This window comes from Halichoerus grypus, chromosome 7 (assembly GCF_964656455.1).
Source record: "Halichoerus grypus chromosome 7, mHalGry1.hap1.1, whole genome shotgun sequence".
Taxonomy (NCBI): Eukaryota; Metazoa; Chordata; class Mammalia; order Carnivora; family Phocidae; genus Halichoerus; species Halichoerus grypus.
In genome coordinates this window covers 42,586,947-42,605,955 of record NC_135718.1, presented here as the reverse complement: position 1 = coordinate 42,605,955, position 19,009 = coordinate 42,586,947, and the positions used below count along the sequence as shown (strand labels likewise).

The following is a 19,009-nucleotide window of genomic DNA, read 5'->3' as shown; positions in this document are numbered from 1 at the left end:
CTCTAACACTCTGGGAGAAACAGTCTTATTTAGTGAATCAAGTATTGTCCTAGTGGGAGAAGGTTTCTCACATCTCCAAGGGAGAAGGAGCTAGTTCGGTACAAAGGAAAAAGAAAAGCCCTAACTTAGAAGGATCAATGGCTCCTTCCTCAAAGCCTAAAACTGCACACCATCAGCAAAACCAGGGGCTTCATAAACAACCTTCCCAGCAGGGCAAAGGGACATATTGATTTTCAATGATTTGTCAAAACTTTAAATTGTCCAAGGACCATGATAAACAACAATCTTATCTGAGTTTTTCCACGGGAAAGATTAAGAATGATCTAAAAGAAAGTAAGTTGGTTTGCTTAGATACAAAATAGATTACAAAGAGAAAAGAATACAAAATGAAAAATGTCATCCTAGAGACTCAAGAATACATGAATTCAGGCAGCACAGAGGACAAGCATGTGGTCAAACATCCTATGAAGAAGCACAGGGCTAAGACCATGTAGATCCTCCCTGTGTGCATGTGTGCGCCCGTGCGTGCACGCACACACACAAACGAATGTAGGCCCCATGGCCATGCAAGTCCTGTTTGCTGCCCTGGCATGATGTCTGGAATACAGTTGGTGCTGAAAAAATATGCATAAAGTGATTAGTAAAGAACTGAAGGCATGAATGCTAGGATCTGGGAAGCCTGGGGCCTTGAATCAAAGCAAGCTGGGCTGGATATGTCCCGTACACCCCATCAGGTTTGCCCCTTTCCATCCTGTTCGCTCCTCCAGAGGCTGACCTTCATGGACAGCGTCAAAGGCCACCCTTGGGCCTCTGACTAAGAGTCACTTTCTAAGATTCAGGAATAAATCAAATATTAATACTAATAAAACAACGATCATAACAATAAACACCACTTACTCAAATGCATGTTCCCAAACTTAAGAGGGCATAAGAATCCCGCCGGAGGGTATGTTCAAATACAGATTACTAATCTCTATCCTGCTCCCCTCCCGTGTCGTCGTCTGATTTATTAGATCTAGAGTAGGGCTCAAGAATTTCACTTCTAACATGTTCTGGATGATGCTGATATTGCTCGTCCAACAACCACACTTTGAGAGCTACGTTGTTAAAATACACTTTATCAGGCATTGCACCCATCCCTTCACATCACCTCTAAACTTTATTTATGGTAACTGCGAGAAGACCCAGGATTATTATTCCTATTTTTCAGAGGAGATAACTTTGTTCGGGAGTTAGTTAACTTCCAAACCCAGTTCTTGTTAACTCAAATTCCTCACTCTACTCACCACACTTAACGCTGCTTCAACTGAGCATTTGACTTCATTGAGACAAAGTTCAAACGAGACCCATGAAACTACACCCCGCCCACCGCCCGAGGCCAAGGTGTCTGCCATCTGCTGCCACTTCTTCTCAGTTTCTTTAGCCATAAAAGGTGTTGGGAACTGGCAACTTGGACTGTGCCTGAAGGAAAGAGAAGCAGTAAAATTGTGTGTGATCATAATTAATATTAAAGACAACCCTTAAAGTGTTGGGAGGCCATCTCTGTGGGTTTTATGTTGAAGAGTCTCATTCTCCAACCCCATCTGCAGCTGAGGTATTCCTTTATGGCTTTTGCAGAAATGTCAGCCTTGAGAGAAAAAGCTCACACAATAGCCTGAAAGCACTTTGAGGAGCTACAAAAGAGGTCACATTCTGACCAAAGAGATTGAAATGGACTCCCATCCCTCACAGAACAAACTCTGAGCTCTACCTGGCAGGACGTACGGCTTTGTAAAGTCAAAGAATCAGAAAGATTCGCCACCAGAGGGGTCTGGCAGGGGAACTGCCTAATAGGAGCCCATCACATCGCACAGGGATGCTGAACCCTTACTAGAAAGTGCAGAGATTGCTGCACGTCACTTCTCGTGTAACTAAGCTGCGGTCTGAGATCTGGGCCGTACAGAATGGGTCCGAGACCTCTTCCAGACAAAGGTTCTGGAATACTAGAGATACCAAATTTCACTGCTCAGAGTTCTCTTTACCAGGCTCCACACCATTTCTGGTTGGTTCCTTTATCTGATCCTTGGGAGGCATGAGCTTCAGATTTTTTACTGTTCTTATTACTGTTCCTGATTTAAATTTATCTACCCTTCATTGCTCTCTCTCTCTCTGTCTCTGTCCATCTCTTTGTGTGTGTGTGTGTATGTGTGTCTCTCACACACACATATGCAAACACATACTAAAATTTTAAAAATGTCAGGTTAAAAAGCCAATCTTAGTATCTCTATGTTGGAAGGTAAAGAGACTCATTAGAGCTATGCATCCTTGTGGAAACCACTACTTCTACCCAAATAGGTTTTATATTATTGATGATGATGATGATGGTGATGGTAATAATAGTAGTAACAATAATGAACACATGGATGGCAGAGAAAGAGTCCGATAATCTTTGGACAAACTGTTCAACCTTTTTGTGTTTTTGTATTCCTCATTTGCAAAATGGAAATATCACAAAACGCCATCAATGGTGAAGATAAAGTACAGAAGCACAATGCCACATGGAATAATTTCTTTATGAATGTTATTTTCCTTCCTCCCTTTCTCCCTTTTTGTTTCTGCACAAACAACATTATACCAACAAAATGGAAATAAAAATAAGCTAAACAAAAATTGCCAACAATCTGGCTGACGCAATAAATCAAAATTGTTTTCATCAGCAATCGCTTCTTGATTTTAATGTAATCAAATAACAAAACAATTCAATTCAAAATGTAAAAACTTAAATCATAAAACCCAAAGCAATAATGCGCAGCGGAACAAATAGAATGGAATCAGCCCACATTTATAGCCAGCACTAAGGTGAAGCGTATCAGACCTGGGTACAAAGCAAATTATGGGGCAGAGCAAATCTGAAAAAATAAAATCCGATTTAAGGGGAGTGAACATCCTCCCACCCCTCTAATGAGGAGTTTGAAAATAATCAAAGTTAGCATGATGGCACATATATTGGTTTGATTCCAGAGCTTACCCTACCAAATTATTAAAATCGCAAAAGAAAGTAATTGAAGAATTCATAACGAGATTTGCTTGGCAATGCTCAAAACCCAAAGCAAAGTAATTTAATAAGAGAGGCACAGTGGGGGCTTTCCTTGATCTTTGGACTGTATTATCCCAAACCAATCATCACCAAACAGAATTAAGCAGCAGGGTGTTAGGAAGGGGCCAACTTACTCAATTGTATGGGAACCTGCTCCAGGAGACTGACTAAGCCGCCCCCTGCCCTTCTTGCCCTCTCTGCAACTGGGTACCAGCAATCCTACTCATCTGTGTTGAAGAAAGATGCACATGCCTACATTTCTGCACACTCTCATTTGTTACCCATTGAGCATTTATTTTGTTTGATTTTTAAAAGGATAGAAGCACATGGCTGTCCATGTGCTTTGCAGCTAAGCCTACCTCAGCTCTAGGCCCTGAGGACAGACAAAAGATTAAGACACAGGCCTGACCCTAAGCAGCCTCTGAGTGTAGTGGGGGATGTGTCAAAGTAGGGCACTAAGGATGGGGTGGCATCTGATGAAGCTGTACTCTAGGACACACAGGGTGACAAGGGAGCCTCTCACCCTGTCCTGGGGCAGGAGTGGGGGGGAGGACCTGGGGATGGGGTGGGAAGCGGGGGCCTCCGGAAGAGTGTATGCTTCTGCTAAGGCTGGAGGAATAACTAGAAACCAGCCTGGCCAACCAAGAAAGGAAATGATGCTCCAAGTAGCAGGTAGCATGAGGACGTATAAAGGAGGGGAGAGGGAAAGGAAGCACTCTGGCTTCCAGATGAGTGGAAGAAAGGCAGGAGCCGAAGTTTTACTCTGATCATACCTCTCCCTCCATTTCTGCAACGTGCCACAAATAACAACAAAGGTGCTGGAGTGAGAAAAATACTGAGCTCAAACCCCGGGTCCCAAACTGACTTCAACATTGATCTGCAGGAAGGCCCTTGTCCTCGAACTTCAGTTTTCTCATTAATAAACAGGTTGTGTTAAAGCATAACTGAGCTAAAGCATGGCAGAAGCTTAACACCGCACCTGAGCCATCCCAGATCTCTCTAATAGTAGCCATCATGTTATATTAATCTCCTGATTATCCAAACATTGAGCCCAGGCCCCAGTGGATGGAAGGAAAGCCATAGATAAGGTAAGAAAGGAAACAAATATCTTTTATGTTTGAAAGAATATACTGTCCAAAATCAGCCTTTGTCTTCATTTTGGTCTTATTACATCAGTTCAACTCAGTTTTAGGAGGAAAGTATCAAGCCCACTTTTACATATTAACTGAGCTCAGCACTCATAAACAAGTGAATGAATGAATGAATGAATGAACAAAGGAATAAGAGACCAAGTATTTCAAACAGTAAATTGTTGCAGAAATACACATTTGAGGAAGGGGTTTGTATATGCATCAATTCTGATTATTAAATTAAGGTAAACATCTAACCATGATCTTAATTTTCTCAAACCCACCAAAATTCATGGATCATTGATGGCAATACCTAATGTGGGCCAAGGGAAAAAAATGAGTTGAAAAGAAAGTAGTTTCTTCTTTACTCCAGTTCCCAGAATAATAAAGCAAAATAAAGCTAAAATATATATGTACCTATATACAAAGAAAAAGAAAGGAAGGAAAAAAATCACAACAGAGGATGTGAGAAAAGTAGAAAAAAATACCAATTTATAAAAAAGATCTTTCCTACTAAACATAAATCCACAAGGAATTGATGAGGGAAAAAAAAACTGTTTTGAAACCTGAGTATTCTTCTGATCCCAAAGATAAGAATGTAATTTATTCAAAGTTCTCCTTTTGGCAACACTCAGCAACATTTTGTCAAGAGCTTTAAATGTGTATATCCTTTTCTGACAATGTAATTCTACTTCTGAGAATTTGATCTGAAGGAATAAACGTAGTAACTAAAAAAAATTACACCTGAAGATGTTCATTATACTGTTATTTATATTTGTGAAAACTTAGAAATGGTCCAAATGACAAGAAGAAAATGTTTAAGTAAATTATTTGACATCCATTTGATGAAATATTAATTAGCCACTAAAATAATTTTTATGAAGTTTTATAATAGTATTAGAAAAACATAGGATAAAATGTATTTTCTATAACAATGTAATTCTATAAAATCTTTGTAGAGATTCAAAAAAGACTGGACAGAAATATACGCAAGAATCCCTGGAGCCTTATTTAGATGATGGGAAAAAAAAAAGTTTGGCTGGTTCTTCTCTGCTTATTTTTTAAGACTATTTTAAGCTTTTCTTAATGGTGATATATTATATTTAAATTATAAACGTATAACCTAAGATTTCCTCTTAAAAGCTCTTATTACTTTAAACATTGGCATGGATTGGGGATATTTAACCTTAGTGCACTTGGAGTTGCGTTGGGCCACAGAATTAAAGCATGCGAATGAAGATGGTTCAGGTATATTACATGGCCAAGACACTTAGAATTAAGCCCAAGGCCCCAGGGAGGGGTTCTGTTCAGCAGGGAAAATACCACTGCCTCCATTCTCCTACAAGGAAACTATATATTCAATAGAAATAAAAATGGGTTTTGTTCGCATGGCATTCAACTGTTTTTTTTGCCTCTCTGGTTTCCCTTATTTTTCTGTGTATTTGATTTCCTGCTTGCCAGCTTTCTCTCACATTCTCACCGTTGTATCCTCAAAACTGAAAAGAAATTGAGGCATTTGGATTGTAAATGTGCATTCATGACAAAAGTACCTTAGGAAGCTTTCCTCAACCTCACTAAACAGAATAAATCCCTGCTCTCTGTCCCCATAGCCTCTTCCCCCATTAAATGACAGCCATTTGCTGTCCTCCAGAACTCAATAGGGACACTGTAAAGAAAAAGGCTAAGTTTGACACTTTATATTTTGAGCTTAATGATAATGAAAACACAACACATAAAAATCCATGGGATTCAGCTAAAACAGTGCATAGAAGCAAATTTATAGCTTTAAATGCTTATGTCAGGAAAGAGTAAAATCCAATGGTCTAAGTTTCAACATTTAGAAGCAAGAAGAAGTTAAGAGCAAATTAAAACCAAAGTGAACAGGAGAAAAAAGTTTAACAACAACAAAAAAATCTGTAATCAATAAACTCTAACAACAGAGAAAAATCAATAAGGTCAAAAGTTGGTGTTTTGAAAGGAAAAACTATGTTTGTGGATTAGAAGACTCAATATTGTGAAGATATCAATTTTCCCCCAAGTGATCTATAGATTCAGTGTAATAGCTATTGAAATATCAAGCATTTTTGAAGAAATTTGACAAGATGATTCTAAAATTTAAATGGAAATGGAAATGATCTAGAATTGCCCAAATACTCTTGTAAGAGAAAAACAAAGTTGGAGGACTTATACTGATACTTATACTTATTCCTGATATAAGGAATTATTAGAATTATTATAAAGTGACAGTGATCAAGATACTTTTATATTGGCATAAGAATAGATATATAGATCAATGGAACAGAATAAAGAATCCAGAAATAGACCAACAAATATATGGCCAGTTAATTTTCAATCAACACATCTATTCTCTTTGTTAAATAAACGCATTTTTATTTTTTTTGTTTTGTTTTGTTTTTTTAATAAATGGTGCTAGATCAATTGGATATATGTATGGGGAGAGAAAGAGAACCTGGACCACTTCTTTATTCCATATACAAAAACAAATTTGATATGCAACATAATGTAAATATAAATAGATGACATAAATGTAAAAACCTTCTAGAAGAAAATGTGCAACTTTAAAGTAGGAAACTTTCTTAGGACACAAAAAAGCATTAAAACCATAAAAGAAAAAACCGCGGATACATGGTGTTTTATCAAAATTTAAAAATTCTACTCTTTAAAAAAACACCATTAAGAAAATGAATGGGCAAGTTACAGACTGGAAATTATAACTGCAGTACTTATATTTGATCAAGGACTTACAGCTAGAATATACTGAAAACTCATCTAAATCTATAATGAAAAGCTGCAGTGCCCAGTAAAAATTAACAAAGGACTTGAGCACGCCCTTCTTGAAAGAGGCTATGTGAAACTAATGAGGTACTGTATGTTGGCTAATTGAATTTAAATTAAAAAAAAAGAGAGGCTATGTGGATGGCCAATAAGCACATGAAAGAGTGCTAGCCATCATTAGCCACCAAAAGAATGCCAATTAAAAAATGGGATATCCTTCACCATGTCCACATTTTTGCCATAAGCATCTTTGCCATAGACATCTTTGCTGAAAGCATTTCTGCTGCGTAACTAATTGGTCATATGGCAATTTTGCTGTAAAAGATAAAATAATGAAAAAGAAAAGAGGGACATTAAAAAGGACATAATGAAACATGAAAAAATTAATAAAATTAATTTCCAAAGTTCTATGGAAAATGTGGAAGAAATGCTAATGCTGTAATACATTTGTAACTGAGCTTTGTGATCATTGTAACTGATCTGTCATCGTTTTCTAGTGTAGTCTAGAGTGTAATCTGGCTTTACACTCCCTTATTTCACACTTCCAGTAAGTTTTACCACTGTATTTTCTATCAAGTCAACATACAGGTTTGTCATCATCCACTATTTTAAGACCACCATCTCCACATGTTACTGTATAGACCATTATGAGGGCTAGCTGAGATTTATATAGATCATTATGAGGCCTAGCTAAGATTTATATAATATAAAAAAGGAAAATTTTTCAATGGAGAAATGAAACCAGACTGTCAACCAGTTATTTTATCTTTTATGGCAAACTTGCCCGATGGCCAATTAGTTATGTGGCGAACATGTTTCCAGTGAAAATGCTTGCAGCAAGATGTCTGTGGCAAAACTACCTAGAACCATCCTCCACATCCACTAAATTGTCTACAGTCAAAAAGACTATAAGACTAAATGTTGGTTAGGATGTTCAGCAACTGGAGCTTTCAAGTATGTAAATAAGGTATTACTAGTGGGAGTGTAAAATAGAGGTGGAGGTGTTTAGGCAATTCCTTATAGAGGTAAACACACATAGACCCCATGACCCAGGAATTCCACTCTTCTGTATTTGGTAAAGAAAAGCATAAACAAGGGCTCCTGGGTGGCTCAGTTGGTAAGCGTCTAGCTTTGACTCAGGTCATGATCCCAGGGTCCTGGGATCGAGCCCCGCATCGGGCTCCCTGCTCCAAGGGAAGCCTGCTTCTCCCTCTCCCACTCCCCCTGCTTGTGTTCCTTCTCTCGCTGTGTCTCTCTCTGTCAAATAAATAGATAAAATCTTAAAAAAAGAAAAGTGTAAACGTATCTCCGCAAAATATTTTTTATAAAAATGATCATACAGTCTTATTCTTATTAGCCCCAAATTGGCGACAACTGAATGTATGTTAGCTGGAAAATGGATAAAGACATTGAGGTTTATTCATACAATGGAATACTACTCAAAAGGAAGAAAGAAAAAGAAGTACTGATATCCACAACTTAAATCTCATTGGTGTTTTACTGGGTGAAAGAAACTGAGCACAAATATAACACATTTTATATTATTCCACTTATATGAATTATAAGAACAGGTAAATCTAATCTGTGTTACTAGAAAGTTGTAAGTGGTTGCTTCTGGGGGTAGGGAGAAGTACCCAGAAAGTGACATGAGAAAACTTTCCAAAATGATGAACAGCTTCTATAGCTTGTTTTGGGTGTTGATTACACAGTTGTATACAATTGTCTAAATCCATGAAACAAACACTTAATACATGTGCATTTCATTGTATGTCAATTATACTTCATGAAAGGATTCTGTGCTATTTGTCTTTATATTTTTGTTATCTTCTTCTCCTAACAAATAGTAGGTGCTGAGGCAGTTTGCTGACCAGAAGTCGACCTTCTGCTACTATACTGGATACTTTCCGCCTAATGCATTGGTAAGCTCACAGCTAACCTGGGAAGGCCCTCCTCAGTGTCGCAGATAGCTCAGAGAGGTAAATTCACTTGACCAAAGACAAGCCACAGATTAAATTAAGTCAAAAGTGGAACTTAAATTCACATCTCCAAACTCTTAGGCAGAAGTTCTTCAAACTACATTTCTTGAATGGATGAGTAAGTGAAAAAATGAACAAATACATTTCTTGAATGGATGAGTAAGTGAAAAAATGAACAAATAAAGAGAAGAGACTACCCAACTTGAAAAATGGATATGGTGCTTTTAAGCAAGTAGAAAAGATAGAGAGATGAATAGTTATCCAAAGTGAGTATCTCAGAAGGAAGGAGGCATATGGAATCCCTTTGACTCGGAAGCAGAGAAAGAACAAAATATGTGTCTTGGAGCAGGCCTATAAGGCCCATGGCTGCTGCCAAGGGTATGTTGTTCCTTTCCTCTGCACAGGGCTGCCTAGCTTGTACTCGTCCCTTTTCCAAGGGGCCAGACCCCATCAAAAGTCCCTTTGATCAACTCGGCCAAATCTTCCTGATCATTGCACCTAGCATCCCCCAAATACAAAGGAATACCATTCCATAAAAGCTTCTTCTCCCTCTTCAGTAGGAACTTCCAGTAGGCCGTGAAACCAGGATGCTTCCTCACCATGCTCCTTCCAAATGAAGAGCACTGTGGGGCACCAAAGTTCCTTGTCCTCCCATGGAAGGCTACAGTCCTTCTGGGGACCCCGAGAAGGACCTTCCTGCCTCAGGGTATGGTCCCTGACCCTATCCTTTTCTGCCACACGGTAGAGTCCCTGACATTCAGCAGACAGTGTGTGCAACGGGAGCAGCCCTTGCCATAGAGCTGAGAGCAAGGGGAAGGGACAAAATGCAGGGGCTGATGGGTGATACCCAATCTGGTCCAGGGCAAGCTTTAGATCAGTGTGGAAATAAATAAGATTTGTGGGCCTGTTTTCTTCCTGCATTTGCATTCACACTTTATGACCTCAGCAATATTTACTGAGTGGAAAAAAACCACCTTCTGTTAGGACTGCTGGACTCAAAAGCTATTTCCCTCTGAAAAATACTATCTCTAGCCACAGGGTCTGAAACAAGCTACTTGTCTATTTATTCAAAGAGCTCAATGAGCTGTGAAGATTGACACTTGAACTATTAATACTGTATTCTATTTGACAATGTTATTAAATATTAGGTCTGATTTATGGAAAGCCTTAATAAATTGACAGGCCAGGTCAGCCCTGGCACTGTACCGAAATTGGGTCACACTGGATATTACTTGATAGTGTTGATCAAACTAAAGAAAAAAAATTCCACCACCAACATTAAAGTCTGATTTCATGTGACGAAGTTATTATCATATAAATCTGAACCACTTGCTAGCCCAGTTCTGCATCCTAAAATTTCTTAAATTGATATTTTCAGTAGTTTGGAAACCAAAAAATAAAATCAGACACTTAGGAAACTTTTGCTAGGGCATGGAAGGACAGGTATGGCTTTTAAAAATGGGGGTCAGGTATGTGTCTCGTTACTTTGGTGTAAAAGAGGAAGGGAAATAAAAAAGCACAAGTAAAGAGCATGCAAGGGGCAGAGGCACAATGAGGCACAGAAATGGGAGTGTTACCCCGTGGGAAGAGGCAAGGTGGGAGCCTTGGCTTGGACTGTGCCACGACTTACTCAGGTCTGTGTGACCTTGAGCAAGCCACTTCATTTCTCTGAGGCTCAGGTCGAGCTAGGTGATGTGTTACTGGATGTGCCTATGGACTGTTAGATGATGTAGAACCAAAGGGTGAGCTCCTTACTTGATGTGCTTATGCACTCTTGGATGATACAGAGCCAGACAATGAGCAACTGGAGAGGTGTATATGCTTTTAGATGATATAGACCTAGGGGCAGTATCCCTGGCCCCCCCGTTGCTCTAGAACAGGGATCCTCAAACTTGTTCTATAAGGGCCATGTAATATGTATTTTAGGCTTTGGAGATGATATGGTCTCTGGTACAACTACTCAACTCCGCTGAAGTAGTAGGAAAGATACCAGAGAGAGTATGTAAATGAAAGTGTGTGTCTGTGTCCCAATAAAACTTTATTTACAAAAACAGGTGGTGGGCCAGATTTAGCCCATGGACCATAGTTTGCCAATACTTGGTCTACTCTTTCCTCGGGGCTGACAGGAGCAGGGGGCTGAGAGAAAGGAAGGCAGCCTCTTTCCTCTTTCTGAGGACCAGCAGGGTTTCCTTCAGAAGAGAAGGCTATGAAGAGACAAGCCTGCAAGGGACCCTGGAGTTACTTCCCTTACCCCTCCCATCAAGGAATCTGTGGAGGGTAACCCGCTAACTGATGGCGCCAACTACATCTCAGATTTATGTGTCCCTGCTCAGTCAGACAGCAAACAGATGACTCATTCAGGGACAACCCAGTATTTATTGAGACTTTCTGGGTGCCAGGCAGGTCTGTTGTAAAAGCTAGATGCTGTGGGCTCTTAATAAATAAATAAAACTTCCTTCCCCTTACAAATGCCTTCCTGTTCTTCTCACCGGGGCCCAGAAGGGCCAGCCCCTCCTTGTCTGAGAGGCCACTAGCATGAAGGCATGGGTCACAGAGGCGGGGCAACCATGACATAATCCCTTTCCCTGGTTCTGATACTGTGGAAAAGTAATCACCTCTTGCTAAGCAATTTCCCACCTAAATTGGTTTCAAGTCATTAAAAGCTGCAATACTCCCAAGGAAAAAATAATAGCAGCTCTCTGAGGTTACCCTCTATACCAAGCTCCTTGACTTCAGTAGCAATTAGATGTCACTCCACTACCAAGCACTCTCCAGAAATGGAGCCAGAATCACCAAACAATAACTGGAAATTAGAAGTGAGGTCATCCTCCCCTCGCTAAAGAAGTTTCCGGCAACGTCCCTTGGGGGTGCCCCCTCCTCACCTTTGTGCAGCTGCCTGCCCTGCTTAAGCATTTAGGTGCAGGAGACCCCCCCCAAGACATACAGAGGATCTGAGAGTAAATCTGAGCTCTCTTTCCAGTAAAAAATGCAGCACACTCCATTTTCTGACAATACCATAAACTCACTTTTATGACACTAGTTATAAAACCCTTAACATTTGTCTAGTGCTGGTGGTCGGATTTTTTCTTAGAGATCCAAATGCACGTGGGAGATTTGTGACCCCAAAGCTGGTTTGGGGTTTATAAAATGAAGGTGTCATAAAAGCAACACATCCTATGTACCGAAAAAAGATTAGATTCTGCACCATGAAGCTATAGCATTTCTAAGAAATCCTTTCTTTGCATTTTCCACTACTTACCTTTTTTACATTGTTTTCATCATGAGTTAAGACCCTAAATGTCACCAGAGGGTGAATGATTTCTAATGTGCCAGCAATGGACGAGGGGTAAGTAAGATGACGAGGAGCTATTTCCCCGATGACCCATCTCTAGATTTATCACCCTCCAGAGGGCTCTGTGGTGGTGTTTGTTCTCTTATGGTACACCAGGAGCAAGACTAGGCAGGCACACAGAAGCTTGCAAGGACAAAAGGGCCTGGCGTCTGTGGGAGCCAAACTCTGCCTGGCTTGGTCGGGACTTACTTATTTGGAAGAGTAGGTAGGTGCACAAACTGGGATTAATCGCAAACCTAGGTTCAGGTCACCCATCCTTTTGTCCAGGAATGGCCCTCCTTTTAATTAACTCATTAGTTATTTATTATAATGAGAAATGAAAAAAAAATTTTTTTAACCCAGTGAATCTAAAGTTAACACTGACCTTGACTTACACTCAACGGTTTGCTTCTCTCCTCCCTGCTGCTCTGCCTCTCCCATCTATATTAACCACTACCGTGAATTTTGTATTTCATCCTTACTTTGGATGTGTGCATGCATGCGTTTCATACATTTTAAATGGGTATTAAGTTGTATGTTTTTTTCTATTAGTTGACCCATATAAAATTGCCTTTAATGCTTTTTCTGATTCAATGTTTTCTGCTAAGATTCATTCGTGCTATTACATGGAGCTGTAGCCCATTCATTTCATTGCAGGTCATATCTTTTCACTTGTTAAAGCTCATTTGGATTGTTTCCAGGGTTCTGACTTTATAAGCAACACTACCCTGATCTTTCTCACTTCTGAAGTGCATGCAGGAGTTTCCTTTGGGTAGATATATAGGAGTGGCATCGTCGGGTCATAGGGTATATGAATGTTCCGTTTTATAAGAGAATAGCATACTCATTTCCAAAGTGGTTGTACTGGGTACACTCCCACCAGCAATTAAGCACCTGTTACTCACGTCCTCTCCACCACCTCTCATTTTATGCCAGTCTAATTGGTGCAAAATGATATACCTTTATGGTCTTGATTTGCATATCCTAGATCACTAATGATTTTGAGTATCTCTTCCTATGATATCCTGGCCATATGCATTGCCTCTTCTGTGAAAGGCCTGTGCAAGTCTTTTGCCCATTTTTCTGTTAAATTTTTAAAATTTTTCTTATTGATTTATAAAAGTTCTTCCTATAATCTTGATATTAATCCTATCTTGGTTATGATGCATAGTGGTGACTTGTCTCTTCTTTTTCTTTAAAGTGTCTTACAATAAATGGAAGTTTAATAAAGTCAAAAGTAGCCATCTTTTCCTTTATTGGAAGTACTTTTTGTAGCACTGTTGCAACGAATCTTCACAAGAATCCTATGTGGATGGGAGTACCAGCTCTCTATGAGAGACAAAAAAAGCAGAAAGTGGAAACTCAAAGGCCATCTGGCCCAGGCCTTACGATCATAAAAAGCCGTAAGTCAACTCTGTATTCATTATCTCCAAATGAGGTCACCTACAGCCCCAAAGATTCACTGTCAGGGATGAAAGAAGACCTAGCAGCTCGAGGTTAGAGTGCCATCCTTTGTAATTCACTAAAAACAAAGAGATTTTAATAAATCTTGTCAGCACGGGAGTAACACATTTATATTGCATTCTGTTATTTTTGTTATCACTTGGCTATGGTATCGACCATAACGTGTACTTCTGAGTGTTTTAAGTTTCTAAGGAGACCCCCAAAGGACCTCTCTCAACTCTGCGAGGTTCAGGTGGGAAGAGTAGCATGCTAAATTTACATAGTTGGTGAGCGTGGAGCTGGGATTCACACCCAAACGTGTCAGGCTTCAGAGCCCAGACGCTTTCTGCAGTTCAGTGTGGCTAAACAACAAGGAGAAGCCAGCCCGAGCTAACTGCTCTGTGAGAACAGAAGGAGAGGGAGGAGATGCCGAGGCAGGCTGGACTGTCCGTCCGCTCAGAGACCGCAGTCCTGGCCACGGGAGCACATCTTCCTCACACCATTCTCTGGTGACCTGAGGGACAGTAGCTACCACAGGTAAGGGTTACTGGACAGGACATTACCACCAGTAGCTTCTTATATGACACCTGCCTCCATCCCACCATCTTCCTCCTCCTTTAAGGGCTCTGCAAGCGCACGGTGGATAAACACCAAACACGGCCCAGAACCCCAGGCGTCAGAACCTAACTACGAGTGTGACCCTATGTCTCTGATCCTCATCTGTATAATGGGATAGTGACGATTAATTCAGGTCATTGTGGGCAATTCAATGAAATGAAGGAGCAAAGTCTAATCCACTTCTGAAGCATGTGATGGCTTTTCAGCATCCTCCTTCTCTCTGACCCCAGCTTCCTCTCACCCTGCGCTCCTTCAGGTTCCCTCACCGTAGACTCCGGCCTGGGGTTGCTGTCCTTACCACCATCCCCCAAGCACACCTCTCTTCTGCAGCACAGTCCCACAGATATGCCAGATCAACTGGCCAGCCCTTCCTCTGGGCCTTCCGCCCCTTAAGTGTGGTCTTCCCCATCCTAACCCCTGGCTGCCCACAGTGTGCCCACCCTCTCCTCAACCTTGTTCCCTCAGTCCCTCCACCTCTTACCTGCTCCTCTGCTTCTGCTTTGGCTGAGTGTTCTCACTTGAGATGGGCAGGCCCCTCTGGGCCACCATCCTATGAGCCCAGGAGGAGGGAGGTCCATGACTCGGGCTTAATCTGCCTGCTCTTCACTGACCCTTTGGAAACTTAGAATATACCTAATGAGCAGCCCCTCTGCTTCTGTTGCCAAGAATAGGCATCTTATCTAAAGAACGTGTGCATCTCCTATGGACACTTGCAGGCCTGTGAGAAATTTCTATCCAACTGGCTAAAGATGGATCACCCTGCAGGTGACAAGGTGACACAAAGGAGAGGCTCTGGGGAGGTGTCTCCTACCTTGGAAATGACGGGGCCCACAGCCAGTCACAGCACACACATGGCCAGGTAGCCAGCTCCCGCCTACCTTCCTGATGCCTTCTGAAGGACTGGACACACAGTTGTCGGCCCCTCCGTTCTTGCTGATGGTCCGCCAGAGTTCAGCAAATGTGCTGTCTTGTTCCAGGGGGTTGGTGCCCTTGGCTCGGAAGTATTCATACACAGCAGAGTCCCGGACGGTGCCGTAAGACATATCAACTTGTTTGGAGAGATCCTGGAATGTCCTGAAAATGCAAAAAGGCATGAAGCATGGGTACCTGATGCCCACTGCAGGGATGTAAATAGGCTGCAAGGTTCTCCTGAGGACCAAGCCCAGCTGTGGCCCACTCTCCACATTCTTCACTCCAAACCCCAAGTAGCTCCAGTTCCTTGGCCCAGAGCGTGACTTGCCAGGGCCTAATCCTATCCCAGGTTTGTTTCTTCAGTGTAGATTCATTCAATAAGGTTACTGAACACTTAAAACCAGGTCCTGTGCTGAGCTCAAGGAACAAAATGATGAATAAGACAGCATTCCTGCCCTCAGGGAGCTTAGAGTTTAGCCATAGACACATACAGACAACCACAGTATACGAATCAGGGTAACACGGGAGGAAACACATGTTGGCAAGATTGATGATGATGACTAGTCCCTGCCACTTAGAACTGGTGTGGGCACAGACACGCACTCAGGTCATGCCCGTGAAGAGGTAGGTCCCCTCCAAAGCTTGTGTCTCTTCTAGAGTTCCACCCAATTGTTGCATTTTGAGCACCTCCCCTCAGTCTGTCTTCCAGTAAAGAAAGAAATCTGTGTTTTTCTATATGAAGTGTCTTGATTTTTAGGCATCGACAACTATTAAAAGATGGTGAAGATAAAACAAAGCACTTCTGAGAGCCTGGGGTTGCTTATACACGACGGAGAAGCAGGTAGGTCAGGCCACGTGCATGTTAGAGGGAGGGAGCACATCCTCAAGGCTCCCCAGCAGATGTCTGAGCTGGGGGTGGAGAAGGAGAGGCTTCCTTGGGGTAGGGGCAATAGTCAGACCAGGAAGCACCACTTGGCACAAAGCTCTCACTTGCCTTAAGTGGGCACCACCAGTTTCAATGTGCTGAGAGAAGGTCACATACAGAATCAAATGGCAAAAAGAACAAAAATCCCCAAACGCTCAGTGGTGAGCCAGGCTCTCTCTCTCCAGGCTCCAACTTGATTACTCTTTATTTCTCTTCTGGAAATCTGTTTCTCCTTTGTACCAACCAGGATCACCATCCCCACCTCTCCCTGAGTCACCCTTTCCAGGAGGAGATCCAATCTTCTCAACCTGATCTACACAACGCTCCATCTTCTGGTCTCAGCTGCTACTCCTGCTCAGCCCCCTAGCCAAGGCTAAAATGAGAAATCCCACACAGTCCCCATCTATGGCACCAGGCCATGGTGTTTCCTCTGCCTGGAACCCCTTTATCTCACTTATCCACCTGCTGTTCTGCAAACACCCCGAAGATCCGGGGGGCCTCCCTTCCCTGCGCGAAGCCATCACCATCCCTTTCCTCCCCAGGCCATCTCCATACCTTGCATGGTTTCTATGGCAGCATATCACTGGGACTTCAGAGCACAGCATACCGGGCGAGAGGAAGCAGCATCTCTGGAATCCAACCACCTGCCTTCCGTCGCAGCTCGCCCATCACTGACACTGCAGGACTGGCAGGTTAGCTAAACTCTCTGTGCCTCAGTTTCCGAATCTCTTAAAACAGGGCGAGAAGCAGAGCCTGTGGTGGGGGCTACCATTGTGACTAACCGAGGCGATGTCGCTGAGCCACTGGCACAAACTCAGTGGCCAGTAACTAGGAGCAATTATTGTGCACAGTAGAATGGAAGAAGTTGGAGGGCTGGAGCCAAGGCAGCCTCCGATTTGCATCCGTGGCACTGGACCCAGGGCTGACACCAGCCTTCCCAGCATGCACATGGAGGAGCCAGCGATGGCTCTATGGAGTTCCTTTAGGCCCTGCTACATGGCCCAGAAACAGAGCTCAGTATTTGTTTCAATACATTACAGAAGAAAGGAAACATAAAATAACAAATTCGATGAAGAAATCTTTCTAATTATTGTTTATTATTTATATCTTACTGAAGCAAGATATTCCTTTGCTTGAAGGGCCCCAAGGGTTGTAACTCTGTCGTAATTTGCCTGTAATGAAAGGAGGGGGGGATCTTTTTTCCCACGTTTTTTATTTTTCTCATGGTAATACAAACACAAGGCTTTGATGAATGGGAAACATCAGGATGAATTACACAGTTGAGTCTAAATACTGAACTGCTCTAAATTACTGCAGTTTCCATGAGTATGGCATGAATGTGTAACTGCCGAGGAGCTCAGCACTACTGTTCCATCCCCACATTGGAAATGGAGATTTCCTCTCTTCTCTTGGTATTAATTCATGACTGTGCCCCTGGCCAGAGGCTCACAGATGATCTCTGGATGACAAGTAGGCAGCCCGAATGCTTATGGCTTCATGTCGGTTTCTGTCCCAGTAGACCTCATTGTTCCCACCCCAAAACACCACCTCTGTTCGCTGTGCCGGCCTCATGGCTCAGCCCCACGGCCTTCATATATCACCTTGCAAAGCCATGAGTCATTGCAGAGGGATCTCTCCCATCTCAGTTGCACACATCTTCTTTCAAGGAAAGTTTCCAAGCTCACTAACACGCCCAGCACACAGTAGATACTGCCACCATATTTCAGAGTAGATAACACTATCAAAGGATCTGGAGGTTTAGGCAGGAGCACCCAACTATTCGTACACCAAAGCCATCATCTCCTTGGGGCGCTCACTCTCACATCAGAGTGTACAGTTTTGGAAGGGACACAGGGGGAGGAATAAAGGAGACAAGGAGCAGCCAGCCAGCCAGGCTCTAAGGCAACACTGGCAGTCAGGGGAAGACAGATGTGCACATCAGATAGGACACCCATCTGAACAAGCCAGGGATGCTTAGCTTGGAGAAGGCAGCACCAGCACACTTAATTTAGCATGTTTCTCAAATTAGTCTCTTCAGCAACAACTGCTAGAAAGTGTCCATGCACCCCCACCACAGAGAGATGCAGCTCTGTCCATCACAGCGGGTATCTCCATAAACCTCAATCACGCATGCTGCCCCTGGCTAAAGTCATTCAACTAGTTAGTGGTTCCATAGACAGCCACTGAATAGCCACTTGGTAAGGCACAGTGGCACAAAAGCAAGGAATGAATGGTGGACATCCTCGTGGGGTTCATAGTGAGGGGTGGGAGAATGGTCAGAGAAGTAAACCAATAGTAACTAAACTATGTGAGCAAATTGAAATAGAGCTCTGCCTGGGGGATCCTGGAAGCATGGGGGATGAGCCGCTGGCTTTGGCCAGAGCTAAGGAAAAGCTTTGTAGAAGAGGAAACGTTAAGCGGAGCCGTGAAGAATGGGTGGAGGTAGCTGGATGGAGAATCAAGGGGTAAGGTGTTTCAGCAAGACAAGATATTACCTGAGAAGGCACTGCTGGTCCAGCTGGGACACACGCCATGGGGCACTTCATATCAGCTCAAATGATGTAGGTTTGAGAATCATACAGACGTGGGTGTGAATTCTGCCTGTGAATACCTTAGCTGTTTGAGGTAGACCAGTAGTTCTCAAAGTATGGTCCTCAGAGTCACAGCATCAGCATGCCCCAGGACTCTCGAAGAAATGCAGATTCTGGGGCCCACCCCAGAACTACTGAACCAGAAACTTTGGGGTGGCACTCAGCAATCTCTCACAATCCTCCAGGGGATTGTGATGCACACGCAGGTTTC

The 19,009-nt window shown here is 42.4% G+C and overlaps 1 protein-coding gene across 2 annotated transcripts in view; it reads right to left on the bottom strand.

Moving 5' to 3' along the window:
* Positions 1–19,009, bottom strand: part of GRID1 (glutamate ionotropic receptor delta type subunit 1) — a 702,575-nt gene that overhangs the window by 25,396 nt on the left and 658,170 nt on the right. For both annotated transcript variants that reach the window (XM_036079322.2, XM_078077489.1), the window contains exon 13: positions 15,249–15,444. In XM_036079322.2, coding sequence (XP_035935215.1) covers positions 15,249–15,444 — 196 coding nt within the window. The remainder of the gene's footprint in view (positions 1–15,248; positions 15,445–19,009) is intronic.